The 23,739-nt window shown below is 38.3% G+C and overlaps 1 protein-coding gene and 1 long non-coding RNA gene across 12 annotated transcripts in view; one reads left to right on the plus strand and one right to left on the minus strand.

Annotated features, from left to right (window-relative positions):
- SOSTDC1 (sclerostin domain containing 1) overlaps positions 1-22,480 on the plus strand; it is a 71,427-nt gene extending 48,947 nt beyond the window's left edge. For 2 of the 10 annotated variants that reach the window (XM_058446732.1, XM_058446733.1), the window contains exons 4-8: positions 254-379; positions 13,947-14,059; positions 14,851-15,001; positions 18,098-18,491; positions 21,011-22,402. In XM_058446732.1, coding sequence (XP_058302715.1) covers positions 18,287-18,491; positions 21,011-21,426 — 621 coding nt within the window. In that variant the 5' untranslated portion in view covers positions 254-379; positions 13,947-14,059; positions 14,851-15,001; positions 18,098-18,286 and the 3' untranslated portion in view covers positions 21,427-22,402. Of the gene's footprint in view, positions 1-253; positions 380-13,384; positions 14,060-14,850; positions 15,002-18,097; positions 18,492-21,010 lie in introns of those variants that run through there. The other 8 variants (XM_058446749.1, XM_058446738.1, XM_058446724.1 and 5 more) reach the window with 7 other exon arrangements.
- Positions 13,259-23,739, minus strand: part of LOC116813457 (uncharacterized) — a 50,278-nt gene continuing 39,797 nt past the window's right edge. For both annotated transcript variants that reach the window (XR_009215671.1, XR_009215672.1), the window contains 3 exons: positions 15,216-15,367; positions 14,782-14,878; positions 13,259-13,386 (listed from right to left, as the gene is read on the minus strand). This is a non-coding gene — a long non-coding RNA (uncharacterized LOC116813457). The remainder of the gene's footprint in view (positions 13,387-14,781; positions 14,879-15,215; positions 15,368-23,739) is intronic.

Raw genomic sequence — 23,739 nt, forward strand, 5'->3', positions numbered from 1 at the left:
TTAGCCTAAAACCACTGCTGAATAACTGCCATTTTCGTTTCCATACTAAAGATGTTTACCCTCTAGGATTTAGGCAATGTTTGAATTTCTGTTTGCAAAGTGAAGGGATTGAGCTCTCTGCCATAATGTTTGTAAATAATAATGGTTACTTAGAAATATCAAGCAAAAAAGAAATGCTGTTCAGGGGACAACTCTATTCATCCATTTGCTTATTAATTTAGTCAAGTAATACTGAGCACCGATTTTGTTCCAGGTAAATTCTTCATCATGTGGGAACCAACACTAAACAAACTAAAGTCCCTCCTTCAGGAGTTTACATCTGGTAGAGGGTGTGGGGTGAGAAGAGACAAAACAAAGGGAACAAAGAAAAATGTGAATGGTGAGGTGTGCTATTTTAATTTAAGATGGCTTCATGAAAACCGTTCAGATATAGTGACATTTGGACAACAGATATCCAAGGGAGGGATGTTTTGAGCAGAGTGATGCTGCTAGCGCAGAAGCCCTGGAATAACTGTATTTTTTTGTTTGTTTGTTTGTTTTTTGAGACAGGGTCTTGCTCTGTTGCCCAGGCTGGAGTGCAGTGGTGCCATCTAGGCTCACTGCAACTTCCACCTTCCGGGTTCAAGTGATTCTCATGCCTCAGCTTCCTGAGCAGCTGGGATTATAGGTGCCTGCAATGACACCTGGCTAATTGTTGTATTTTTAGTAGAGATGGGGTTTCACCATGTTGGTCAGGCTGGTCTCGAACTCCTGACTTCAAGTGATCTGCCCAGCTCGGCCTCCCAGAGTGCTGGAATTACAGGTGTGAGCCACTGCGCCCAGCCCCTGGGATAACTGTACATCTGAGACAAAAGGAAGCCCAGCGTAGCTGGATAAGAGTGAGAAGAGGGGACAGTAGGAGGAGATGGGGACAAATAGGTAGCAAGGGACAAGATCACTCACAGTCTGTAGATTATGATAAGATGATGGAAAGCCACTGGAGGATGACGAACAAAGGAGTGATGCCTACAGAGTGGAAGCAGGTAAGAGTTAGGAAGTTTTGAAATTGTCCAGTTAAAAGATAATGGTGTCTTGGACCAAGGTAGTAATGAAGATGGTGAGAAGTGTTTGGACTCTGGATATAATTTGAGGGGAGAGCTGATAATAGTTGTTGGTAGATTTAAGACGTGTGACAGAAAGAGAGCCATCGGGGTTTTTGATCAAATCAATTTGATATGTATTCAATCATAATCATGGAAGGTATGAAGAAATTTCTCAAATATCTTTGTATTACTTTGAGAACAGGCTAGATGAGAAAGAGTAACTGATGCAACATTGTTGGGATATTAAGGTGAATAAAAGAATAATTTGTTTCTTTTTTGGAGAAATAGAATGCCACGTAACTATCTTATGTCCTCCCTGGCCCTCTTTCATCTCTGATTGGAGACCTATGATGTACAGCAAGCTTTACTTCTAATCACCTCCACAGTTTTTTCCCTCTTTTTCTCTTCTCCCTCTGGCTCTCCATTCCCCCATTTTTCTTTCTTTCTTTCCTTTTATCCTTCTCCTTAGTTTTTCTTTCTTTATAATAGTCCTGATCGACAGAAGTAATGGCACAACCTCTGAGCTTTTTGTCCAGCACTGTTTTCAGTGCCAGATAGCTTCTCAGTGCTCCATAATGTGAACTGAAATGTAGTCATTCTATGCTAAGTATTTTGTCTTTAACTTTCTTCTACAGTTCCTCAGAATTATCTGTTTAAGACCCCAAACTGATCATGTCACATCTTTGCTCAAAATTCTTCTGAGGGACCACAATGACTTTAGAATAAAATTCAAACTTCTTTGGAGGGCAAAAAATGGTGATTTAAAATCTTGGTGTGCTTATCCATCCCTCCTCTTTTCTAGCTACTCCATGGAGGTCTTTCAAGACAAGCAAAGCATTTTTAATTTTCTCTAAAATTGGTCACGTTTTCTCTCACTGCCAGATCTGGGTACACATACTGTTTCTTCTGTCTCTTGAACACCCAACTTACTTGCTTTTGTCATCTGCCCTCTGCTATTATCCTCAATGCTGTGCTCAGCATTCACCTCTACTTGGAATCTTTTTTGCCCTTACCAAAAGGCTTTGGGTCCTACTTCTGTTTTCCCTTGACCCTGCTCTTACTTGAAGCACTACAAAGCATTATCTGCTTAACTGACCGTCTCTGCCTTATGCAGTTTAGGGGAGGTAGTTTAGTTCCATAACTGTAGGGCAGGTCACAGTCTCTAGTACATAAGAAGCACTCAGTGTAAGTTCAAATGATGAGTAAATGAAGAGAAAAAAAGAAAGCATATTATTAATTCCACAGGGAAAAATCTTATTTCTTTGTCACTGATAAGGGAAACTCTTTTTTTAGATCGAACATGGGGGGTTTGCGACGAAGATGAGGATTTAAAGATGTAAATTCTTGAAAGGCTGTAGGCCTTGTTTTGAATCATACGATGATTTCACTGGATCAAAGGGTGTTTGGCAAGCAGGAACCCTGAAACTGTGCCAACATTTCTGAGCTGATCTGCTCAAGAGTGAATAAATTTTAAGGAACTGTAATTATGATGTGCATTAGCCACCTTTATAATGGGAAAGGCAAAATAGCACTGAAATGGTGCTGTAAATGACAATATTTATGTGCTTAAGGATTGTCTTTAAAGACTCAATCTTATAAGGATTTCATCTGCAGGGATACAAGCCTTTCAAGTGTTTCAGCCATGGACTTGTATGGTATTTGGAGACAGAGTCACCCTCGGGTGTGGCTGTGCACAGTTGTATTTTGTTTTGCTTAACTTCTGAAGCTAGCCAGATTCCTGGGACTACCAAGTATGGCAACAAAACTAGCAGAACAGTTAGATGGTCACTAAACAGCTTGCATTGTCCTGGCAGGAGTGTACTTTCTACAGTTTGTTTCAAGTTCTTTGGCTGTTTGTCAGAGTAGCCTGGCCTCCCCAGCACTGGCGGGCTGACAGCCCCCAAGTGCTATATAAACATGCTGGAGAATTAGGTTTGAAAGACAATATAAAGTGTAAGTTGACATCATAAAGTTCTAAGCTGTAAGACATTTTAAGGATCCTTTTTTGTCTTTCCTTGTTGAAAACAATTTTAATCAACGCCTCTAAATTAGAGAATAATGGTTAAATTGTTTCCATGAGATTTTTAATGGAGTTAATTTTTTGCCAACTTTAAAGAAGGTTAAATCCTTCAATAGAGATTGTAAAAGTATCAATTAAAAGTAAAAGTGGCCGGGCGCAGTGGCTCAAGCCTGTAATCCCAGCACTTTGGGAGGCCAAAGCGGGCAGATCACGAGGTCAGGAGATCGAGACCATCCTGGCTAACATGGTGAAACCCTGTCTCTAATAAAAATACAAAAAAATCAGCCAGGCGTGGTGGCGGACGCCTGTAGTTCCAGCTACTCAGGAGGCTGAGGCAGGAGAGTGGCATGAACCCGGGAGGTGGAGCTTGCAGTGAGCCGAGATCATGCCACTGCACTCCAGCCTGGGCGACAGAGCAAGACTCCGTCTCAAAGGAAAAAAAAAAAAAAAAAGTAAAAGCAAGGACAAACAAAAAAGTAAGAGTCTTAATGCAGGCATTACTTCTTCATAAAGCATTTTTTTCTCTTCATAATAAATTATTAAATCTTGACTCTTCACATGCGTTTCAGATATTGCTTGATGTCAGTGTGAAAACAAAGTGATCAAAGTGATATAATAAATCTGACAAGCCTGGCATGGTGGCTCACGCCTGTAATCCCCCCGCACTTTGGGAGGCCAAGGTGGGCGGATCACTTGATGTCAGGAGTTCGAAACCAGCCTGGCCAACATGGGAAATCCCGTCTCTACTAAAAATACAAAAATTAGCTGGGCATAGTAGTGCAAGCCTGGAATCCCAGCTACTAGGAGGTTGAGGCGTGAGAATCACTTGAACCCAGGAGGCAGAGGTTGCAGTGAACCAAGACTGTGCCACTGCACTCCAGTCTGGGTAACAGAATGAGACCCTGTCTCAAAAAAAAAAATCTAACAACTTGAGACTCTAGTAAAGGTATGGTTTATTTTTGTTGAAATTCTTTTTTAAGTAAAAGAATGGATACCCAAAAATTCCACAGGTAACTGTGTCAAGATAAAAGAATGCCATTTTGGCCATACTGCCCAAGGTAATTTATACATTCAATGCCATCCCCATCAAGCTACCGATGACTTTCTTCACAGAATTGGAAAAAACTACTTTAAAGTTCATATGGAACCAAAAAAGGGCCTGCATCGCCAAGTCAATCCTAAGCCAAAAGAACAAAGCTGGAGGCATCACGCTACCTGACTTCAAACTATACTACAAGGCTACAGTAACCAAAACAGCACGGTACTGGTACCAAAACAGAGATATAAACCAATGGAACAGAACAGAGCCCTCAGAAATAATGCCGCATATCTACAACTATCTGATCTGTGACAAACCTGACAAAAACAAGCAATGAGAAAAGGATTCCCTATTTAATAAATGGTGCTGGGAAAACTGGCTAGCCATATGTAGAAAGCTGAAACTGGATCCCTTCCTTACACCTTATAAAAAAATTAATTCAAGATGGATTAAAGACTTAAATGTTAGACCTAAAACCATAAAAACCCTAGAAGAAACCTAGGCAATACCATTCAGGACACAGGCATGGGCAAGGACTTCATGTCTAAAACACCAAAAGCAATGGCAACAAAAGCCAAAATTGACAAATGGGATCTAATTAAACTAAAGAGCTTCTGCACAGCAAAAGAAACTACCATCAGAGTGAACAGGAAACCTACAGAATGGGAGAAAATTTTTGCAACCTACTCATCTGACAAAGGGCTAATATCCAGAATCTACAATGAACTCAAACAAATTTACAAGAAACAAACAAACAACCCCATCAAAAAGTGGGCAAAGGATATGAACAGACACTTCTCAAAAGAAGACATTTATGCAGCCAAAAAACACATGCAAAAATGCTCATCATCACTGGCCATCAGAGAAATGCAAATCAAAACGACAATGAGATACCATCTCACACCAGTTAGAATGGCCATCATTAAAAAGTCAGGAAACAACAGGTGCTGGAGAGGATGTGGAAAAACAGGAACACTTTTACACTGTTGGTAGGACTATAAACTATTTCAACCATTGTGGAAGGCAGTGTGGCGATTCCTCAGGGATCTAGAACTAGAAATACCATTTGACCCAGCCATCCCATTACTGGGTCTATACCCAAAGGATTATAAATCATGCTGCTATAAAGACACATGCACACGTATGTTTATTGCAGCACTTTTCACAATAGCAAAGACTTGGAACCAACCCAAATGTCCAACAACAATAGACTGGATTAAGAAAATGTGGCACATATACACCATGGAATACTATGCAGTCATAAAAAATGATGAGTTCATGTCCTTTGTAGGGACATGAATGAAACTGGAAACCATCATTTTCAGCAAACTATCTCAAGGACAAAAAACCAAACACCGCATGTTCTCACTCATAGGTGAGAATTGAACAATGAGAAGACATGGCCACAGGAAGGGGAACATCACACACTGGGCACTGTTGTGGGGTGGAGGGAGTGGGGAGGGATAGCATTAGGAGATATACCTAATGCTAGCATTAGGAGATATACCTAATGCTAGCATTAGGAGATATACCTAATGCTAGCATTAGGAGATATACCTAATGCTAGCATTAGGAGATATACCTAATGCTAAATGACGAGTTAATGGGTGCAGCACACCAACATGGCACATGTATACATATGTAACAAACCTGTACTTTGTGCACATGTACCCTAAAACTTAAAGTATAATAATAATAAAATTAAAAAAAAAAGAGAACGCCATTTCAAATGGGCATTTTCTCTTTCTCTCTTTCTGTCTTTCTTTATTTTTTTGATGGAGTCTCACTCTGTCGCCCAGGCTGGAGTGCAATGGCGCGATCTTGGCTCACTGCCGTCTCAGCCTCCTAGGTTCAAGTGATTCTCGTGCCTTAGCCTACTAAGTAGCTGGGTTCACACACCACCATGCCCTGCTAATTTTTGTATTTTTAGTAGACCTGGGGTTTCACCATGTTGGCCAGGCTGGTCTCTAACTCCTGACCTCAAGTGATCCACCCCCCTTGGCCTCCCAAAGTGCTGGGATTACAGATGTGAGCCACTTCACCCAGCCCACATTTTCTCTTTAATCAATGTAAAAGATTTAGGTTTTTATGGATAAACTGTCTCCAAAATTAAAGTTTGACTTTAAATATAAAGAGATATTAAATATCTTGGTATCTTGAAAATTGCAAATGTTTATGAAGATGGTATGAATTCCAGTCCAGAAGCTTAGATGTGCAAAACAAATCAACAAAACACCAAAAAGTTGAATTGCATTTCTTTATATTTTAAAATCAATTTCATTTAGAACCCTGACCCTTATTTTCCTCTTCCTCCTTTCCTAGCCACTCTCTAAGAACTTTACAAAGTTTTGTCCAGTAGGACCAAGGCACTGGGGAGGTCCCTACAGACAGTGATCATGAGCAATCATTCCCCATTGGTTACAGCCAAGGTGTCCATGCCCAGTCTGCACAATCCCTTCAGGTCCAGAGGCTCTGGAATTACATATCCTTCTGGGTCCTTGGAGTCGTCAAGGAATGTGCTTACCATGCCTTTCTGAAGCCTAGTCTTCTGTCTGGACACTGTCAGTAAACAGGCTTGGCTTCTGGTCTTTCATGAAGTGCACATGCTCACCCCACTCTTCCACTCCCGCTCTGTATCTCTCCCCACCTACTTGGATAAAGGAATGGAGAAAACAGGGGGATAACAACCTAACAGTTCAAAACTATTAGGTTTTGAAAATATCCCACCACATTTGTAAAGAAGAAAACCTGAAAGCACTCTAAATATTCATCAACAGAGAACTGGATAAATAGGCTGTGGTACATCCATACAACCCATTCAATGAAGGGGTTAAGAAGAATGGGGTAAATCTGTATGTTCTGATATGGGAAAATACCCAATATAGATTATTAAGTGCAAAACGTAGTTTGAGAAGTTATATGTATAGCATGATCCAGTCTATATAAAAATGTAAAATATATATGTATGTGTACATTTATAAGCATGCATACATTTATAAGCATGTATAAGTATGTGCACATTTATAAGTATGTTTAGGTATAAATGTGTGTGTACCTAAACATGCTTATAAATGCAGAAAATATTGGAAAACATCACAAGAAACTCTTAAATGTGATTATCTCTGAAGAATGGCATTGGAAGAAGAATGAGAAGAGGTGGATTTTATCCTTCTACTGAGTAAACTATTTAAATTTTTTACAACATGTACATGTTATTTTCCAAAATTTGTATAACCTCAGTTTTAAAAAAGGTGGAAATCTGTACAAGTCTTTTTTATAACATAATCATTTTTGCATGTGTTCAATACATTTTTAAATAAGTTTAAGTATTGTTAAGTAATCTTTTTAATTTTCATGTTATTGCTGTGGGAGCATGAAGAAGAATATTTGTTCAGAAAAACTGAAAATTTAAAGCAGTATTCTCTTTCAAGCCTCATAAATTAAATATTCTATGTTAAAAAATCTGCATTTTCCCCATTATCTTAATGTTTCATTTTATTATATTTTATTTTACTAATTATAAATATGTTTTGCAGTATGTTAGGGTTGGAAAAGTGAATCACACAATTGTATTGAGACTAAAATAAATGTCCTCACATTATTTTAAATTACAGTACCTAATTCTCATAGATCCATACTCCACATGTTCAGAAAAGCTTCCTTTTGCTCCAGTTGCGCTTGTCTCTCTTTCTCATTGCTTGATTAATTAAGTCTATACATTTAAAAACACTTCAAGGGCAGAATTTTGAATTATGGCAACAATATTTACAGAAAGGAATGGTGTTCTAGGCAGGAGGAACAGTATATGCAGAGGCATGAAAGCATTAAATAGAGTCATGAATATGAGAAACTACTACTGAAGCACAAAATATAAATAACGGAGTGGCAAGAAATCAGAGTAGCTGGATCATGAAGGTGTTTGTTTATTATGCAAGTAAAGGGAACAAACAATTTTTGAATGAGATGTTCAGATATGCATTTTTCAAAGATCGTTCTGGATCTCACTGCAGAGAGTACATTTTAGGGTGATGAGACTGGAAGGCAAGAGATGAGCTAAGAAGTTAGGACAGCACTTCAGGCAAATGATGAAAACTTGGACTAAGCCAGTAGGTAAATGGGCAATATAAAAGGAGATCAGAGAAATGTGTATTACCTATGGTTTCATTAAAACACAGGGCATACATTTTATAAGCCGGTACGAATATATCTATACAATAGTTCATCCTACTTGAGAATTACTGAACATAGGGAGTGAAATTTTAATATCTAGGAGCGTGATTAGGTGACTGGCAGATATATAAAGGGAAGTCTTAAACCAGTATAATAGTTTTCTAAACCAAGGTCTATCATAATAATGTAGAAAAGCATCCTCATGAAATTGCTTCAGCAGCTGGACAGATTATTTTATTTTTTTACATTCCAGGGTACATGTGCAAGATGTGCAGGTTTGTTACATAGGTAAACGTGTGCCATGGTGGTCTGCTCCACCTACCAACCCATCACCTAGGTATTAAGCCCAGCATGTGTTAGGTCTTTTCCCTAATGCTCTCCCCGCCCTGGACAAATTCTTGAGCTCTGTTTTGATATGGTTTGGCTGTGCCCCACCCAAATCTCATCTTGAATTCCCACATGTTGTGGGAGGGACCCAGTGGGAGGTAATTGAATTACGGGGCAAGTCTTTCCTGTGCTGTTCTTGTGATAGTGAATAAGTCTCACTAGATATGATGTTTTTAAAAAGAGGAATGCCCCAGCACAACCTCTCTTTCTTTGCCTGCTGCCATCCAATTAAGAAGTGGCTTGCTCTTCCTTGCTTTCCACCGTGATTGTGAGGCTTCCCCAGCCACGTGCAAATCCAATTAAACCTCTTTCTTTTGTAAATTGCCCAGACTCGGGTATATCTTTATCAGCAGCATGAAAACAGACTACTACGGTTTCTAGTTGTCTCTTAGACACCTTCCCTTAGATTCCCATAAGCAACCTAACCTCGTCTTAACTCAGCCTACACTCATTATTGTCCCAGACAGCTCTTTCTCCTGACGCTACAGTCTCCCATTCACTCAGGTTTAAAACGTCATTTTCACTTATGATTCCCTCTCCAATTACCTACCAACCTAAACTCCACAGTATCTCTAATCTCTAATCTCTGTCCTAGCCTTTCCTCCCTCCTTCAAGTTCAAGATTATATTCTTTTTCACCTGGGCTCTCACAATAGTGTTTCTCCTCCCTGTGTTCTAAAATAACCACACCTAAACCATCTTATATGTTGCAGCTGGATTAAGCGTCCCAAAACATAGTGTTGATCCTGTCCCTGTTTCAGATCTGTCAAGGCTGGTGGAAATTTCAATTATTAAAATTACTTTGGAAAACTCTTTGGTATTATCTCCTAAAGTTGAACACACACATACACCCTATATTGCATCCATTTCACAACTAGATATATATCAAACGAAAATGTATGACCACAGACATAAAAGAAAGGTACAGGAGCATTTATAGGAGCATTATTCATAATAGGCTCAATTGGCATCAACCCAATCTAGTAGACTGGATGAATAAATTGTGGGGTGTTCATGCAATGCAATACTACACAACAATGAAAAAAAGTCAGCTTTTTTACATCAATTTCTAAAACAGTCAAAAGTAATAACCTGTGTCAGAAATCAGGAGAGTGGTTTATTTTAGGGAGAAGAAAGGAAGTAGTTACTAGAATGGGACAGGAGGGGAACTTCTGGATATTGGAAATTTTCTAATTTATTTTATTTTATTTTATTTTTTCCGAGATGGAGTCTCGCTCTGTCTCCTAGGCTGGAGTGCAGTGGTGTGATCTCGGCTCACCGCAACCTCCACCTCCTGGGTTCAAGCAATTCCCCTGCCTCAGCCTCTTGAGTAGCTGGGATTACAGGCATACACCACCACTCACGGCTAATTGTGTATTTTTAGTACAGACAGGGTTTTATCACGTTGGCCAGGCTGGTCTCGAACTCCTAACCTCAGGTGATCCGTCCCCCTCAGCCTCCCAAAGTGCTGGGATTACAAGCGTGAGCCACTGTACTCAGCTGATATTGGAAATTTTCTATCATTTGGCCTGGGTGGAGGCTATACTCTGCTTTCCCTTTGGGAGAAGAAAAATAAACACACACACGTACACATCCTTCAATAGCTCTCTATTATCTAACAAATAATGTACAAACTTCTCAAATGCAAAGCAAATTGTAGTCAATAATCTGCTCCAACCTAACTTTCCAATCAATAGAGTAAAACTTCCTTCCTTCCCAATGCTGAGCCCTTCACCCCAGCTACGCTGCTGCTGTGAAACCCCCTACGCCAGCAGTCCCCAGTCTTTTTGGCACCGTGACCCCATTTTGGAAGATGATTTTTCCACGGATGGGGCCGGGGATGAGGATGGTTTCGAAATGAAACTCTTCCACCTCAGATCATCAAGCATCAGTTAGAGTCTCATAAGGAACATGCAACCTAGATCCCCCGCACGTGCAGTTCACAATAGGGTTCGTGCTCCTATGAGGATCTAATGCGCCACTGATGTGACACGAGGAGGTGCTCAGGTGGTCATGCTCACTCCCCAGCTGCTCACTTCCTGCTGTGCGGTGCAGTTCCTAACAGGCCATGGGTCAATACTGGTCTATAGCCGAAGGGTTGGTGACCCCTGCCCTACACCACAGATTCCACCCATATATAACTTGGAAGCAAATTATTTTATTTAAAAAAAAATGAAAATTGAAATTGAAAATTTCTGCAAGGACTATTTTTTCCAGGAAAGACTGTGGTGTTGTTGGGCCAAATCCTACTAAATTCTTGGGTTCTCCAGCATCCTGACACACCAGAGAACTTCATACTATAAAGTCTCTAAGCCCAAGTGTCTACCAGTGATGTAAGATCATAACTGACTTAGGCCTTGCCATGAAGCCTGCTGGTACTTGAATAAGGGACTCCTCAGGGAAGAGTGTTGCAACACTGCATGTGGCCAGGGCTAGGAGCCCAATTTGACTGGGATGTCATTGAGTCTGGTGGACAATAATCAAAATCACAGTGATCCAAGTATTTTACCTAAATCTGGGTCAACGCTGATCTCTGAGCAAATCAGAAGTGACTTCCAGAATTTCTAGTGAGTGATAGTACTACTGTAGGTAGTAATTTTTATGGTTCTCGGTGTCTATTTCTGTGAAACAAAGCATTAATCAGGACTGAGGGGCACTGAGAGTATCCAGTCCCTAGGGAGAAATAAATATAGCAGAAGGAAATGGGCTAGGGTTTGGGCCTTGAGGGCGGAGCTTCAGGGCAGGGCTTCCATTTGATTCTGCAAACTGAAGTATTTGGAGCACAGGCCCAGTTAAATAGACTAGGCAACCCTCATGGGGATCATGAGTCTAGGCCACAGTTATGAGGGCATGCGTGTATCCTATAACAGTTTACTTCAAACTTTAGCATACTTAAGAATCACTTGGAAAGCTTGTTAAAACACAGATTCCAGGGCTCCAGCCCAAGGGATTCTGACTCAAGTCTGAGGTGAGGCCCAGAATTTGCATATCTAACAGGCTCCCAGTAGAAACATTGTTTTAGACCAACTATTAGGCGGGTGGAACAAAACTAATTCCAATCTGCATTCACCACTGGGGGCAGGATATTTAATATGCTGCCAGCCTTTGTCAGATTTAGTTTAGGGACTGTTGGACTGAACGCACACAATGAGGGCATTGATTCCTACTGTGCAATGTAATAAATGGAAGTAAAAAGGACAAATTCCTACTGGCGCTAGTTTGTGCAATCGGATGGAAGCCCTGTCCCTCCTGTCCTCACCTACTCCCTAGCGCTTGCTTGTGAAATTTCTGGGTGGGGGAGGTGCTGTTGGCATCTAGAGGGTACAGCCCAGGGATGCTGCTAAACATCCCCCACAACAGAACTTTCCAGCCCAGAGATCAATAGTGTGGAGACTGGAGGAACCCTATCTAGATCTCTATCTATTGGATTTGAGATTTTTCACTTGGGTTTTATATCAGGTTACACAGGGCATTGTAAGCTGGGTTCTCTAAATTAATGCTATTCATGGTGAGGCAGTTTATAATAAATGAAACATTATATTCAACAAATAAGACCAGCAAGCATTCAAACAAAATACAAATAAAGAGATAACTCTTGAAGGTGATGAGAGAGAAAGAAAGTTTTACAGGAAGAGTACGTTAAGGGGAGTTCCTTTAGTAAAATTCTAACCAGGAGCTTTCTGAAACAGGAAGAGAGGGTAGGCTTCATTTCTCATTCAGCTTTGCCAGGATGACACCATCTTTAAAAAGACTGGGCACAATACACGCTAACACGAAATGAATGAAAGTGATTAGTTCATTCTCGTTTTAAGGATTTTTATGAAAAAAGATTCTATGGCAGTTTGTTGTGTTTTTTCTAAACTTATAATAGCTAATCACTTTTCCATTTAAGAGGTGCTATCTTCTTAAGGGGAACTCTCAGAATAGTTTTAAGCCAGAGAGGAGCAGAAATAGTTTATTCTTGTATTCAGTAAATGCTTTTTGTTTATATATTCAGAAATCCCCTTTATCTGTGATTTTGCTTTCCTTGGTTTCACTAAAGGGAAAATTCCAGAAATAAACAATTGATAAGTTTGAAATTCCACACCGTTCTAAGTAGCACTATGAAATCTCATGCCGTCTCACTCCATCTCACCAAGGAAGTGAATCTTCCCACTGTCCAGCATCTCCACGTTGTCTACACCACCTACTGTTAGTCACTTAGTGACCATCTAGGTTATCAGATCGCCTGTTGTGCATCAAAGTGCTGTGTGCTCAAGGAACTCTTATTTTACTTCATAACGGCCCTAAAGCACAAGAGTAGTGATGCTGGCAATTCGGGTTTGCCAAAGAGAAGCCGTAAAGTGTTTCCTTTAAGTGAAAAGGTGAAAGTTTTCAACTTAATAGAGAAAAAAATCATATGCTGAGTTTGCTAAGATCTATGGTAAGAAAAAACCTTCGTTCCATGAAAGAAGAAAAAAAATTCCTGCTAGTTTTGCTGTGGCCCTTCAAACTGCACAAGTTACAGCCACAGTACATGATAAGCCGTAGTTAAGATGGAAAAGGCATTAAATTTCTGTATGGGAGAGATGAAGAGAAACGTGTTTGAAATGATGCCAGTCAGGTTCGGAACTGGTTTCAGGCTTTCACTAGAGGTGCTGGAACGTAGGCCCTGGAGATAAAGGGTGCTGTTGTATTTGGACGCATCCCCTGTTAAAAATTAAAAACAATTGATTAGACTAATTTCTTAAGCCTAATGACATTTATCCACTATCTCTTACTTTGTTGAGCTAAACAAATCTCCCTTCTCTCAACTTTTTGTTCTTTACCTTAAATAGGGTAATCATATTTTTGTTCGGACTTCTCTAGTCTTTCCAAACTCATGTTTATAATTTGAAGGCTACAATATAAAACCGTGCTCCTAGATTCATATTTAATGGCTATTTTTTTCCACATTTCTTCTGTGCCAGGTTTTGTGCTAGACATTTTCATATATTTTTGTTCCTCTGTGAGGTAGGTAAGCGTGGTCATGTTTTGTAGATGAAGAAACTGACTAGAAGAGTTTCAGAAAATATAACTAACTTGAACAACACAGAAGTTAGGGAGCTGACCCCTGTACAGTTGAAAATTCACGTATAACTTCTCACTCCCCTAAAACTTAACTACTAATAGCCTACTGTCAACTAGAAGCCTTACCAATAACATAAACAGTTGATTAACACATATTTTGTAAGATATATATATATATATAATATACTCTATTCTTAAAGTAAGCTAGAGAAAAGAAGATGTTATTAAGAAAATTGAAGAGAAAATACATTTATTCTTCATTAAGTGGAAGTGGATCATCATAATATATGTCTTCATCTCCATTGTCTTCATGGTGAGTAGGCTAAGAAGGAGGAATAAGAGGAAGGGTTGGTCTCGCTGTCTCAGGGGTGGCAGAAGTGGAAGAAAATCCAAGTATGAGTGGATCCTCCCAGTTCAAACCTGTGTTGTTCAAGGGTCAACTGTATGTCCAAGTTCATACATATCGTAAATGGTAGAACTAAGATTCAATTTCAGATCCAAATTCAGATTTTCAAATTTAATTTCCAAGTCATATGATAAATGATACGATTTAGAAAATCAAAATTAGTTTCCAGCTTTTACAAATCAAGCTGCTAGTAGTAATTCTAATACCATTATTTGATTATTAATAATGCCACCACATTGATGGCTCAGCTGAGGACTAGAAAAGAAGTCTTTAATAAAATTTCCTATTATTTTATTTTTCTTGCAATGATGCACAGCTGAGAACAGAAAATAAGTCTTAACACTCTCCCAAAGATTGCAAGATGCACAGTCACCATGTCTAATGATTCCACATCTGATGCTCTCAAGGCCCTAGCATTATTCACAAAATGACTTAATTACAAATAACATTGTACTGATTATCTGTTATATAACAAATTATCCCAAAACTTAGTTAAAACAACAAACATTTATTATCTCATAGTTCTTGTGGGTGCCTCTGGTTTGATATCTCTCCTAAAGTTTGCATTCAGGTTGTAGGCCAGGGCTGCGGCCTCATCTGCCTGTGAGAGGATTTGCTTCTAAGCTCACCCATGTCATTGTTGATGGAATTCTCATCTGTTTGGCTGAGGCCTTCATTCAGTTCCTTGTTGGTTACAGGCATCAGTTCCTTGTTACGTGGACCTTCCTATGGAGAAGTACACTTTAAGATAGCTGGCTTCCACCAAAGCAAGCAAGAGAGTGAGAGCAGCCAGAAAGACAGAAGTCACAGTTTTTTGAAAACCTAATCATAGAAGTCACACCTCATCATGTTAGTATGTTATACTAATTAGAAGTTAATCGCTAAGTTCTTCCCATACTGAAGAAAAGGAGATTGATACAAGGATGTGAATATCATGAGAAGGGGATTATTGGGAGCCATCTTAGCGACTGCCTACCACAAATATTAGCCAATCTCTTTTTAATGAAAGAATATTTTTTCTATATTTCTTAAATACTTAATTTAACCACTTATTCCACAATACCCATAAGATAGAAATGGTTCTTCTTTCATAAGTCTTGCCAAGTCATCAGGCAACTTGCGGCTCTGGCACATGTATGCTGGATTGAGACGAGCAGATAGGGGGAAGAGAGGACAAGGCAAGTTTTCTCAGTGCTGTTGCCATCTAAACTGAGACTGGAAGGAAAAGTAGGTGATTAGCCAAGGAAGAGGGTGAGGGAAGAGTGTTATAAGCAAAGGGAATAACAGGTACATACTAATGCCTGAAGATGAGAAAGAATCAATTTCAATATTAAACATCTATATCCACTCTTCTTGGGTTATTACAGTTTGTGGTTACCCTTCACTTGATCTTAGCCAAAAGGCCGAGAAGCAATAGTTTGTGGTTATTTTTAATGGAGCTGTTTTAAACTGATCAGAATAACGGTTAAGTATTAAATTTATGATTATTTCTATTTTAGCAGAGTAGTTTTCTTTCTTTTTATTTCTTTATTTTGAGACAGGGTCGCACTCTTGCCCAGGCTAGAGTGTTGCGGTGGTATCGTGGCTCACTGCAGCCTCAACACCCCAGGCTCAAGCGTTCCTCCTGCCTCAGCCTCCCAAGTAGCTGGAACTACAGGCGTGAATCACCATGCTCAGCTAGTTTTTATTTTATTTTTGCAGAGACAAGGTCTTACTGTGTTGTCCAGGCTGGTCTCGAATTCCTGTGCTCAAGCGATCCTCCTGTCTTGGCCTCTTAGAGTGCGCGATTATAGGCAGAAGCCACCACACCCAGCCTCAAAATAGTTCTCTAGGGGTCTGTCAGGTAAATTGGGCCTAAGAACTCTGAGTTTGTCCTGTCCACATGCACAACGACATTGCCTTCTCTTCTAATTTTGCTTCTGCCTGAGGTGATATCCTAAGGCTGAGCCTTCAGAATACTAGGTGCAGCAGATTTAATAACTGTGCCTGAATTTGGTCAACCTCATTAGCCCAACCCGATAATTAAATTCCAATTAGAATATCTCCTGCTCCTGACATAAAAAAAGAAAAACTAGTGAGTAACAGATTAGATTATTTTGATCTTTTAATTTCCTTTAGGCATTGGGTCTGTAGGTCAATGATTAATATTAACATGCTTTGTGTAATTAACATCAAGTCCCCTGATAAGTAGGACAGGAAATTCTTTATAGTTAGTATTTTAGAAGGATGCCTGTAATCTCCATTTGCACAAAATAAACTGACATATGATTTTCTGGGAAGGATGTTAGAATAAATGACTATCCAATCGTAGGATAGAGATCTATTGTTAGGAAGTATACGTCCATTAAATTGATTGTCTGACTCTGGTTTTTAAACTTTTTATTATGTAAAATTTGGAACATACACAAGAATAAACAGAATATAATACCATCCTGCTCTAACAACCATCAACTTATAATTAATCTTTTGCCACTCACACCTCTAACCTCCTCATATTATTTTTGAAGCTTATTCTAGCTTATTCCATATAATGTAAAAGATGATATAAAATCATTTCATCTAAAGATGTTCCAGTATATCCCTCTAATAGAGAAGCAGTCATTGTTTTAAAACAAAACTACAGTACCATTTCTGTCCTAAAAAAGAACAATAATTTCTTGGTATTATAATATTTTTCCTTTATTCTTATTTTTACTTTCTTTTATAGTGAGATCAATGAATAGATCATTAGTGGTTAAACTGGGGGTGATTTTACCCTGTAGGGGTCATTTGGCAATGTTTGGAGATATTTTTGTTACCAACTAGGGGGTGCTACTGGCGTCTAGTCGGTAGAAGCCAGGGATGCTGATAAACACACAGGATGGTCCCCCAATAATAAAGAACTGTCTCTTCCAAAATGCCAGTAGTGCTGCTATGGAGAAATTCAGGTAGGCAGACATATAGACAAATAGCAGTTACAATGGACAAAAGCTTATACAGAAAAGAGATACAAAATTAGGTGATTTAGGTAACCACACAAAGGACAAAAATGGATTTATAATTGAAAAGGTGATTCAGAATAGTTATTCCAATTGAGATGTCCCATGATGAAACAGAATTTTATGATTGTTTTAAAGGGATCATCAGTGGCCTATAATTAATTAATGGAACACGTGTTCTGGGTGCCGGTAAAGTAATTCAGAAAAATAGGTTTCTTACTTGGGCAGCAGAGTCAAACGAAGTAATGAACAAAATATTTAGTAAATACGAGTAGAATCTGTGTTCTGAAAAAATCTAGAAAAAATTATTTTGAATCCGCTAAACAGTCTGTCACAAATGGCTTTATGTAAAACAATGCTATGGGTTAATGCTTGTGACACATTTTTAAGACAAAAATGAGTATTACTTACTTTAATGTAGACAGAACTATGCTCATTATTCTCCACACAGAACCCTTGGCAATAATTTACCTAGCGGCACAGTAGTTCATGCAGATCAAAGCTGCATTATTTAAGCATGTCCAGGGGGCAGGTTTTAGCTCTGTGCCTTTTACTTTAAGGAAAAAAAATATATTGGTTTGCTTCTTGAGAGAAAGCAATGTTTAACGAACTAGGTGCTTCATGCAAGTCCTACAATATTTAAACTCACATGAATTTCTCCTGTTATCTGGGAAGAACTCCCTTTCTGACCCAAATACTCTAAAATCTGAGGAAAGTATAGAACAACTGTGGGAAAGCCAGTCTCTTCAAATGAACAGCGATGTATTTTCGTTTAAATTAAACCCGAATGTTAACTAGATTCAGGAAAGGAAATGGCAGAGGAGAGTCTGTCGTTGATATAGAATATGCCTGCCTGCGTCGGCTCACAGACAAGTGATGAAGTCCAACTCTGAAATTTCAGGCAATTTGTATACCAAGCTCCTCCTTTTCTGCAGTCTTCTTTTCCATTGGTAAAATTCTTTTGCAGGGTCATGTAGGGATCCCACCCCTTCGCTGTGTTTTCACTCTGAAGCTCTACACAACTTTACACCTGAATGAACGCCAAACCTCTGTGGATATATAAAGGGAACCTTGAGGAGGAATTTCACAGTTACAGTGCAGAAGCAGAGGCAAAAGAATTAACCAGCTCTTCAGCCAAGCAAATCCTCTACTCACCATGCTTCCTCTTGCCATTCATTTCTATCTCCTTCCCCTTGCATGCATCCTAATGAAAAGCTGTTTGGCTTTTAAAAATGATGCCACAGAAATCCTTTATTCACATGTGGTTAAACCTGTTCCAGCACACCCCAGCAGCAACAGCACGTTGAATCAAGCCAGAAATGGAGGCAGGCATTTCAGTAACACTGGACTGGATCGGAACAGTAAGTGTGTTTTACTTGTACAGGTTTTTTTTTTTTTTTTCTTTTCTGGTAGCATTAGCTCACATTCCTGTAGAATTGTTTTATTGGTAACTAACCTGAACCATATATATATTGTGAAACAATTTGGGAGTAATCTGCTGCATGTGTAGGTTAGCGTTCTTCCCTAGGTAGTGATTTTAAAGTTAACCTGACTAAAACGGTGGTTTAATAATGCAAGCACAGACTGAAGTTTTATCAAACATCATCCACAAAGAAAACATTTCCAGGAATTAAACTATTGTTTTGTCAAAATCATGCAAAATGACAGTTTTAAAAAGTATTGTTTTAGATAGCTCAAGTTCTGGTTGTTTTATCAATTTATTTCAGGGCATATACAATTTTGGTAAAGTGTATAAACGTAACTAATATATATTATTAGTTACCATCCACAAATACATATAGGGAATCACAAGGGAAAAAAGGAAGCTTCCAGGAGAAAAAAATTGTTTACATTGGATTTCTAAAATATGTTTAGTGAGATAGTCAAAAGTTTTGATGATGCTCAATGTAAAAGAGGGATAAACTAAAAATGTTGGAGAACCATATTTTTCTAAAATAATTCCTTGTTGTCCCATTCAAAATTTAGATAATTGTGTATTTCTATGACAGACCTGGGGACATTTTTGTAACTTAAGAGATGTAAAACAACAGCTTAGTTGACACACTAATTGACCACTGGTTAGCGGAATTCAAATTTCCTGTAACTTTTGTTTCCATCTTTTCCTTTAGAAGAGGCCACATGCTAATAATCAGGTTTTAAGAGAGAGAGAGAGAGAGAGAGAGAGGGAGAAACAGTGCACAGGAAATCCTACACAAATCTTTTGCCTCTCCTTCACTCCATTCAACTACGAAAAGTAGTTTTGACCTTTGAAAAGTCAAAGCAAATATGACTGTTAATGTCTAAGAAAGCTAAGATGTTTTAACTTTCACGAAGATGGTTGCTTTTAAGTACACAGGACATATCTGATTATTATTAGATTACTGAGCAATGTGGTGGGTATTCATTGTCAATGAACTGTCACTGCAAAAATGCCAAATCTGTATATACACAGGAACAGAAAGCTTGACAAGACAAAATTATTTCTGGCTATTTCCAGGTGCATTCCTGAGGCAGCTGCAGGAAGGTGAGCTGGAGGCAGAATCAGGCACACTGAGCACACTGTCCAACCAAACAATTTACGCTTTGCATTTTAATCCCACAATTCTAGATTTCTATGCGTGCATGTGTATATACATAAGTTTTTCCACAACTATCACGTTCCCCTTAAGCTATATCTCTTACCCCAGAAGTACTAGCATACAGAGATGAAGTGAAACTCCTGATTCACTTCTACTTTGACTTATCTTTCAGTACTTTTGGTGGAACCACTTCAGTGTCCCTTATCATTTTTATTTGTAAAATGTCAGCAGCCTGTACTTTTAAACATCCTTTTTTTTTTCCTGGTTGGCAAGCCTTGATTTCTTTTCAAGCTTGTCATAGGCAATTCTCCTCAAGTTTAGATAACAAAGCAAGGGTAAGGAAAACTTCAAATATTTAAAGATTAATTTTTGCTTTAATTACATAAGGCATGTAACAAGAAACAGCCAATTAGAGAACATACCTATCAAATCCAAATAACTAAAACAAAAAGTTTGCCATGACCAATATTCAGGAAATGAACACCGTGGTTCCTTTTGCAGTTGTAAATCAGACATGTTAGGCATTTTTCTGCCATAAAATTCATGGAAATGTAGCCAAGTTGTTATGGCAACCATACGTTCCTGATTTAGGGGCTTTTATATTCTTTGAGTCTTGAGTTGTAGTGGCATTTTACATTTCAAACATTTTACTGTTTGTATTTTTTAAAAGATAGTTTGGGAATTTATGTTTAAAACATAGTTATTAAGTTTGATATGCAAAATGTCAGAAGTTGTACACATATGTATGTCTGAATCTCTGCAGCTAAAGTCTGTAATTGAAATAAAATATTACCGAGAGCATATGCATTATACACAATATTTAAATGGCTACCACATTTTTTCTCAACAGATTTTTAAAAAGCCTAATTAAAGACACTTGCAGACATTAACCAATATGGCCCTTGAGAAAGAGAATATTAAAGTATACTCTTTTAACTCATTGAATAATGAATATTTACACATAAATGGAAGAGCTGCTAACCCCTTATTGGAGAGTGAGACTAAGAAAAGTGGATTTTCAAACACTCTAATAAGCAATTAGCTAATGTTATATATAAAAAAAATCAGGCCTACATTTTTTTTCCCAAAAAAGTTATAGCCATGTAAACTGATGATTTTCATGAAAGTGTCCCTATACTATCCAGACAGATTTTTTTCATTGTGAAAATAAAGTAGGTGCTCACTTTCTATTTGGCAATTTGCTATCACTTGCCTATTATTTTTGTCATTGCAGATCACTTTTTAAAAGGTCTTCATTTGCATTTTTGTCTCTGATGCACATTCTTTTTTGTTTCCTGCAGCTCGGGTTCAAGTGGGTTGCCGGGAACTGCGTTCCACCAAATACATCTCCGATGGCCAGTGCACCAGCATCAGTCCTCTGAAGGAGCTGGTGTGTGCTGGTGAGTGCTTGCCCCTGCCAGTGCTCCCTAACTGGATTGGAGGAGGCTATGGAACAAAGTACTGGAGCAGGAGGAGCTCCCAGGAGTGGCGGTGTGTCAATGACAAAACCCGTACCCAGAGAATCCAGCTGCAGTGCCAAGATGGCAGCACACGCACCTACAAAATCACAGTAGTCACTGCCTGCAAGTGCAAGAGGTACACCCGGCAGCACAATGAGTCCAGTCACAACTTTGAGAGCATGTCACCTGCCAAGCCAGTCCAGCATCACAGAGAGCGGAAAAGAGCCAGCAAATCCAGCAAGCAGAGCATGAGTTAGAACTCACACTCCCACAACTAGACTTACTAGTAACCATCTGCTTTACAGATTTGATTGCTTGGAAGACTCAAGCCTGCCATTGCTATTTTCTCACTTGAAGTATATGCTTTTTGCTTTGATCAAACCCAGCAAGCTGTCTTAAGTATCAAGACCTTCTTTGGGAATAGTTTTTCCTTTTCAAGTTTTTCAAGATGTAGGTATATCCATGAATGCAATTTGCATTTAAATTCCACGTATCCTGTAGTTTTAAATCCTCATTGTTCTTAAAAGACTGTTGATACTATAAACATCAGTGAATCATTATATTTTAAAACAGAAAAGGGCTTCTCAGATACCCTCCATCTACTGGCCCATCCCCTCTCTTAAACAAAACTCCTTCAAAACAGAAAGGTTAAAAAAAAATTGTCATGAATCTTCAGAGTAACATTTCAGAAAGGTGCTTTTTTGGTACTCTTCATGGGAACAGTTTAGCAGCCATGAGTGATCTTCCTTTGAAAGAGAATGAAAGACCTTGTGACATTTCACTTCAAAAATAAGCCCTGTAGCTCTTTACAGTCGCATAGTATGAAATTATACCCTGCATGCTGACCCTCGCTTGGAATGGAATGCCAGAAATGCATGGCAGCGGCTAATAAGTAAAGCTGATTAACTATTTATTTGTCAATGTTATTATTTAATGAGCTTTCACATGTGATTTGTTTCAAAATGTTAATTTTTTAATGTTTTGAAACTTTTTCATGGACCTAAATATTTTCCTATATGATTTGTGGTTGATTAGAAATATGAAAATACGTGTTGTAGATATGTAAAATGAATATTTTAGTCTCCTTATTACATATATGTTCATGGTGAACTTTATCAATAGTATGAATCTTTTTAAATCAATAAGATGCTTTGTAAAGTTGAAATACGTAATACTTTCTTGTTTAATCTGTGCAATCAGAAGGTGTCTTGACCTTCAATTCAATTAAAATAAACACTGCTAAAAGTTATTGTCATTGCCTCTAATATGTATAAAGGGTGAAAAAAATGTAGAATAAATGTATAAGGGTAATTGCTATTTTTTTTCTAAGTCACATTCAAGCTTTGACAGAAGTATCTATTCTAAGAGAGGAGACAGAGGGAGACAGGGAGTCCATCTCTTTAGTAAATGGGAGGTTGCAAAAGTTGGGTGTCAATCCAGCAATGAGTAGTCATGAGAATATCAAATTTACATACACCAGTGGATGCCAAGTCCTGCTCATTATAATCACCTGGGGGAGAGATTATGAGACCCAATGCCCAGGTTTTCATCCACGTTACATCAGAATTTCTTAGGGTAGAGCTCAAATATCAGCAGGTTTTAAAGTTTTCCAGATGATCTCAATGTACAGCTAAATTTGAGAAAGGAAAGAATTGTGAAGAAATCATTATCTTATCTTGGAGAACATTGAATACTATTGTATGGCCCACAAACCAAAAACATGAAATAAAAACGAAACAAAAGCTAATTTTTGAGTGTTTTCAATTTTGGCATGTTGTTATATTGAGCAACATAGTGTCTTGAAGCAGATTATACAGTTGAAGGACTGTTGTGTCAATTCAATCAAATGATTGATTTCATCACTCCAAATGAAGAAAACCAAAGAGGCTCATGATGTATTGGTAATATTTTCTGGGTTTTCCCTTTTGGGATGCTGAGCATGAAAGACTCCTTAGTACTTTTTTTTGTGGTAGATTGTTCTTTTTGTAATTACTAGTCTGAAAGTCACATGTAAATTACATATAGTATACTAAGCTAAACAAGAACATTAATAATGTTGCTTCCCTGTGAGAAGCAGAAGCATCTAAAAAAACCTTCTAGATTTTATAATAATGCTGTTATACCACCAAATAAAGAAACAAATCATAGCCTACTACTGATTTCTCTTTAGTCTTAATAAGGATCTTAAATTATTTCATATTATATCATCATATTACTACATGAAAAATTCATAATAAATATAGGTTGAACATACCAAATATGTCTTGTTTCATATGTCTAATTTACCTGTCCATCCTCAATGTGGGATATTTAAGATAACGCAGAACATTTCAGATACAGACACTTTGGCCATTTCTTCCTTCTCAACAAGACAGCACCTTCTACAGAAGACCTTAGAGATGGTCTCAAGAATTAGTGTGCCCTAAGATCTGAGGCATAAAAAGGACTTGATCTGACAACAGCTTTTCACAATCAAGAAGACTATGTTGTGCTTTACTAAAACAAAGGTTTTGGTGATAATAAAATGCTGAAATCTTCAGTGATTTGATTCCTAATAGTGTATTAGCAAA

Source organism: Hylobates moloch, unplaced genomic scaffold, assembly GCF_009828535.3.
Source record: "Hylobates moloch isolate HMO894 unplaced genomic scaffold, HMol_V3 SCAFFOLD_1, whole genome shotgun sequence".
Taxonomy (NCBI): domain Eukaryota; kingdom Metazoa; phylum Chordata; class Mammalia; order Primates; family Hylobatidae; genus Hylobates; species Hylobates moloch.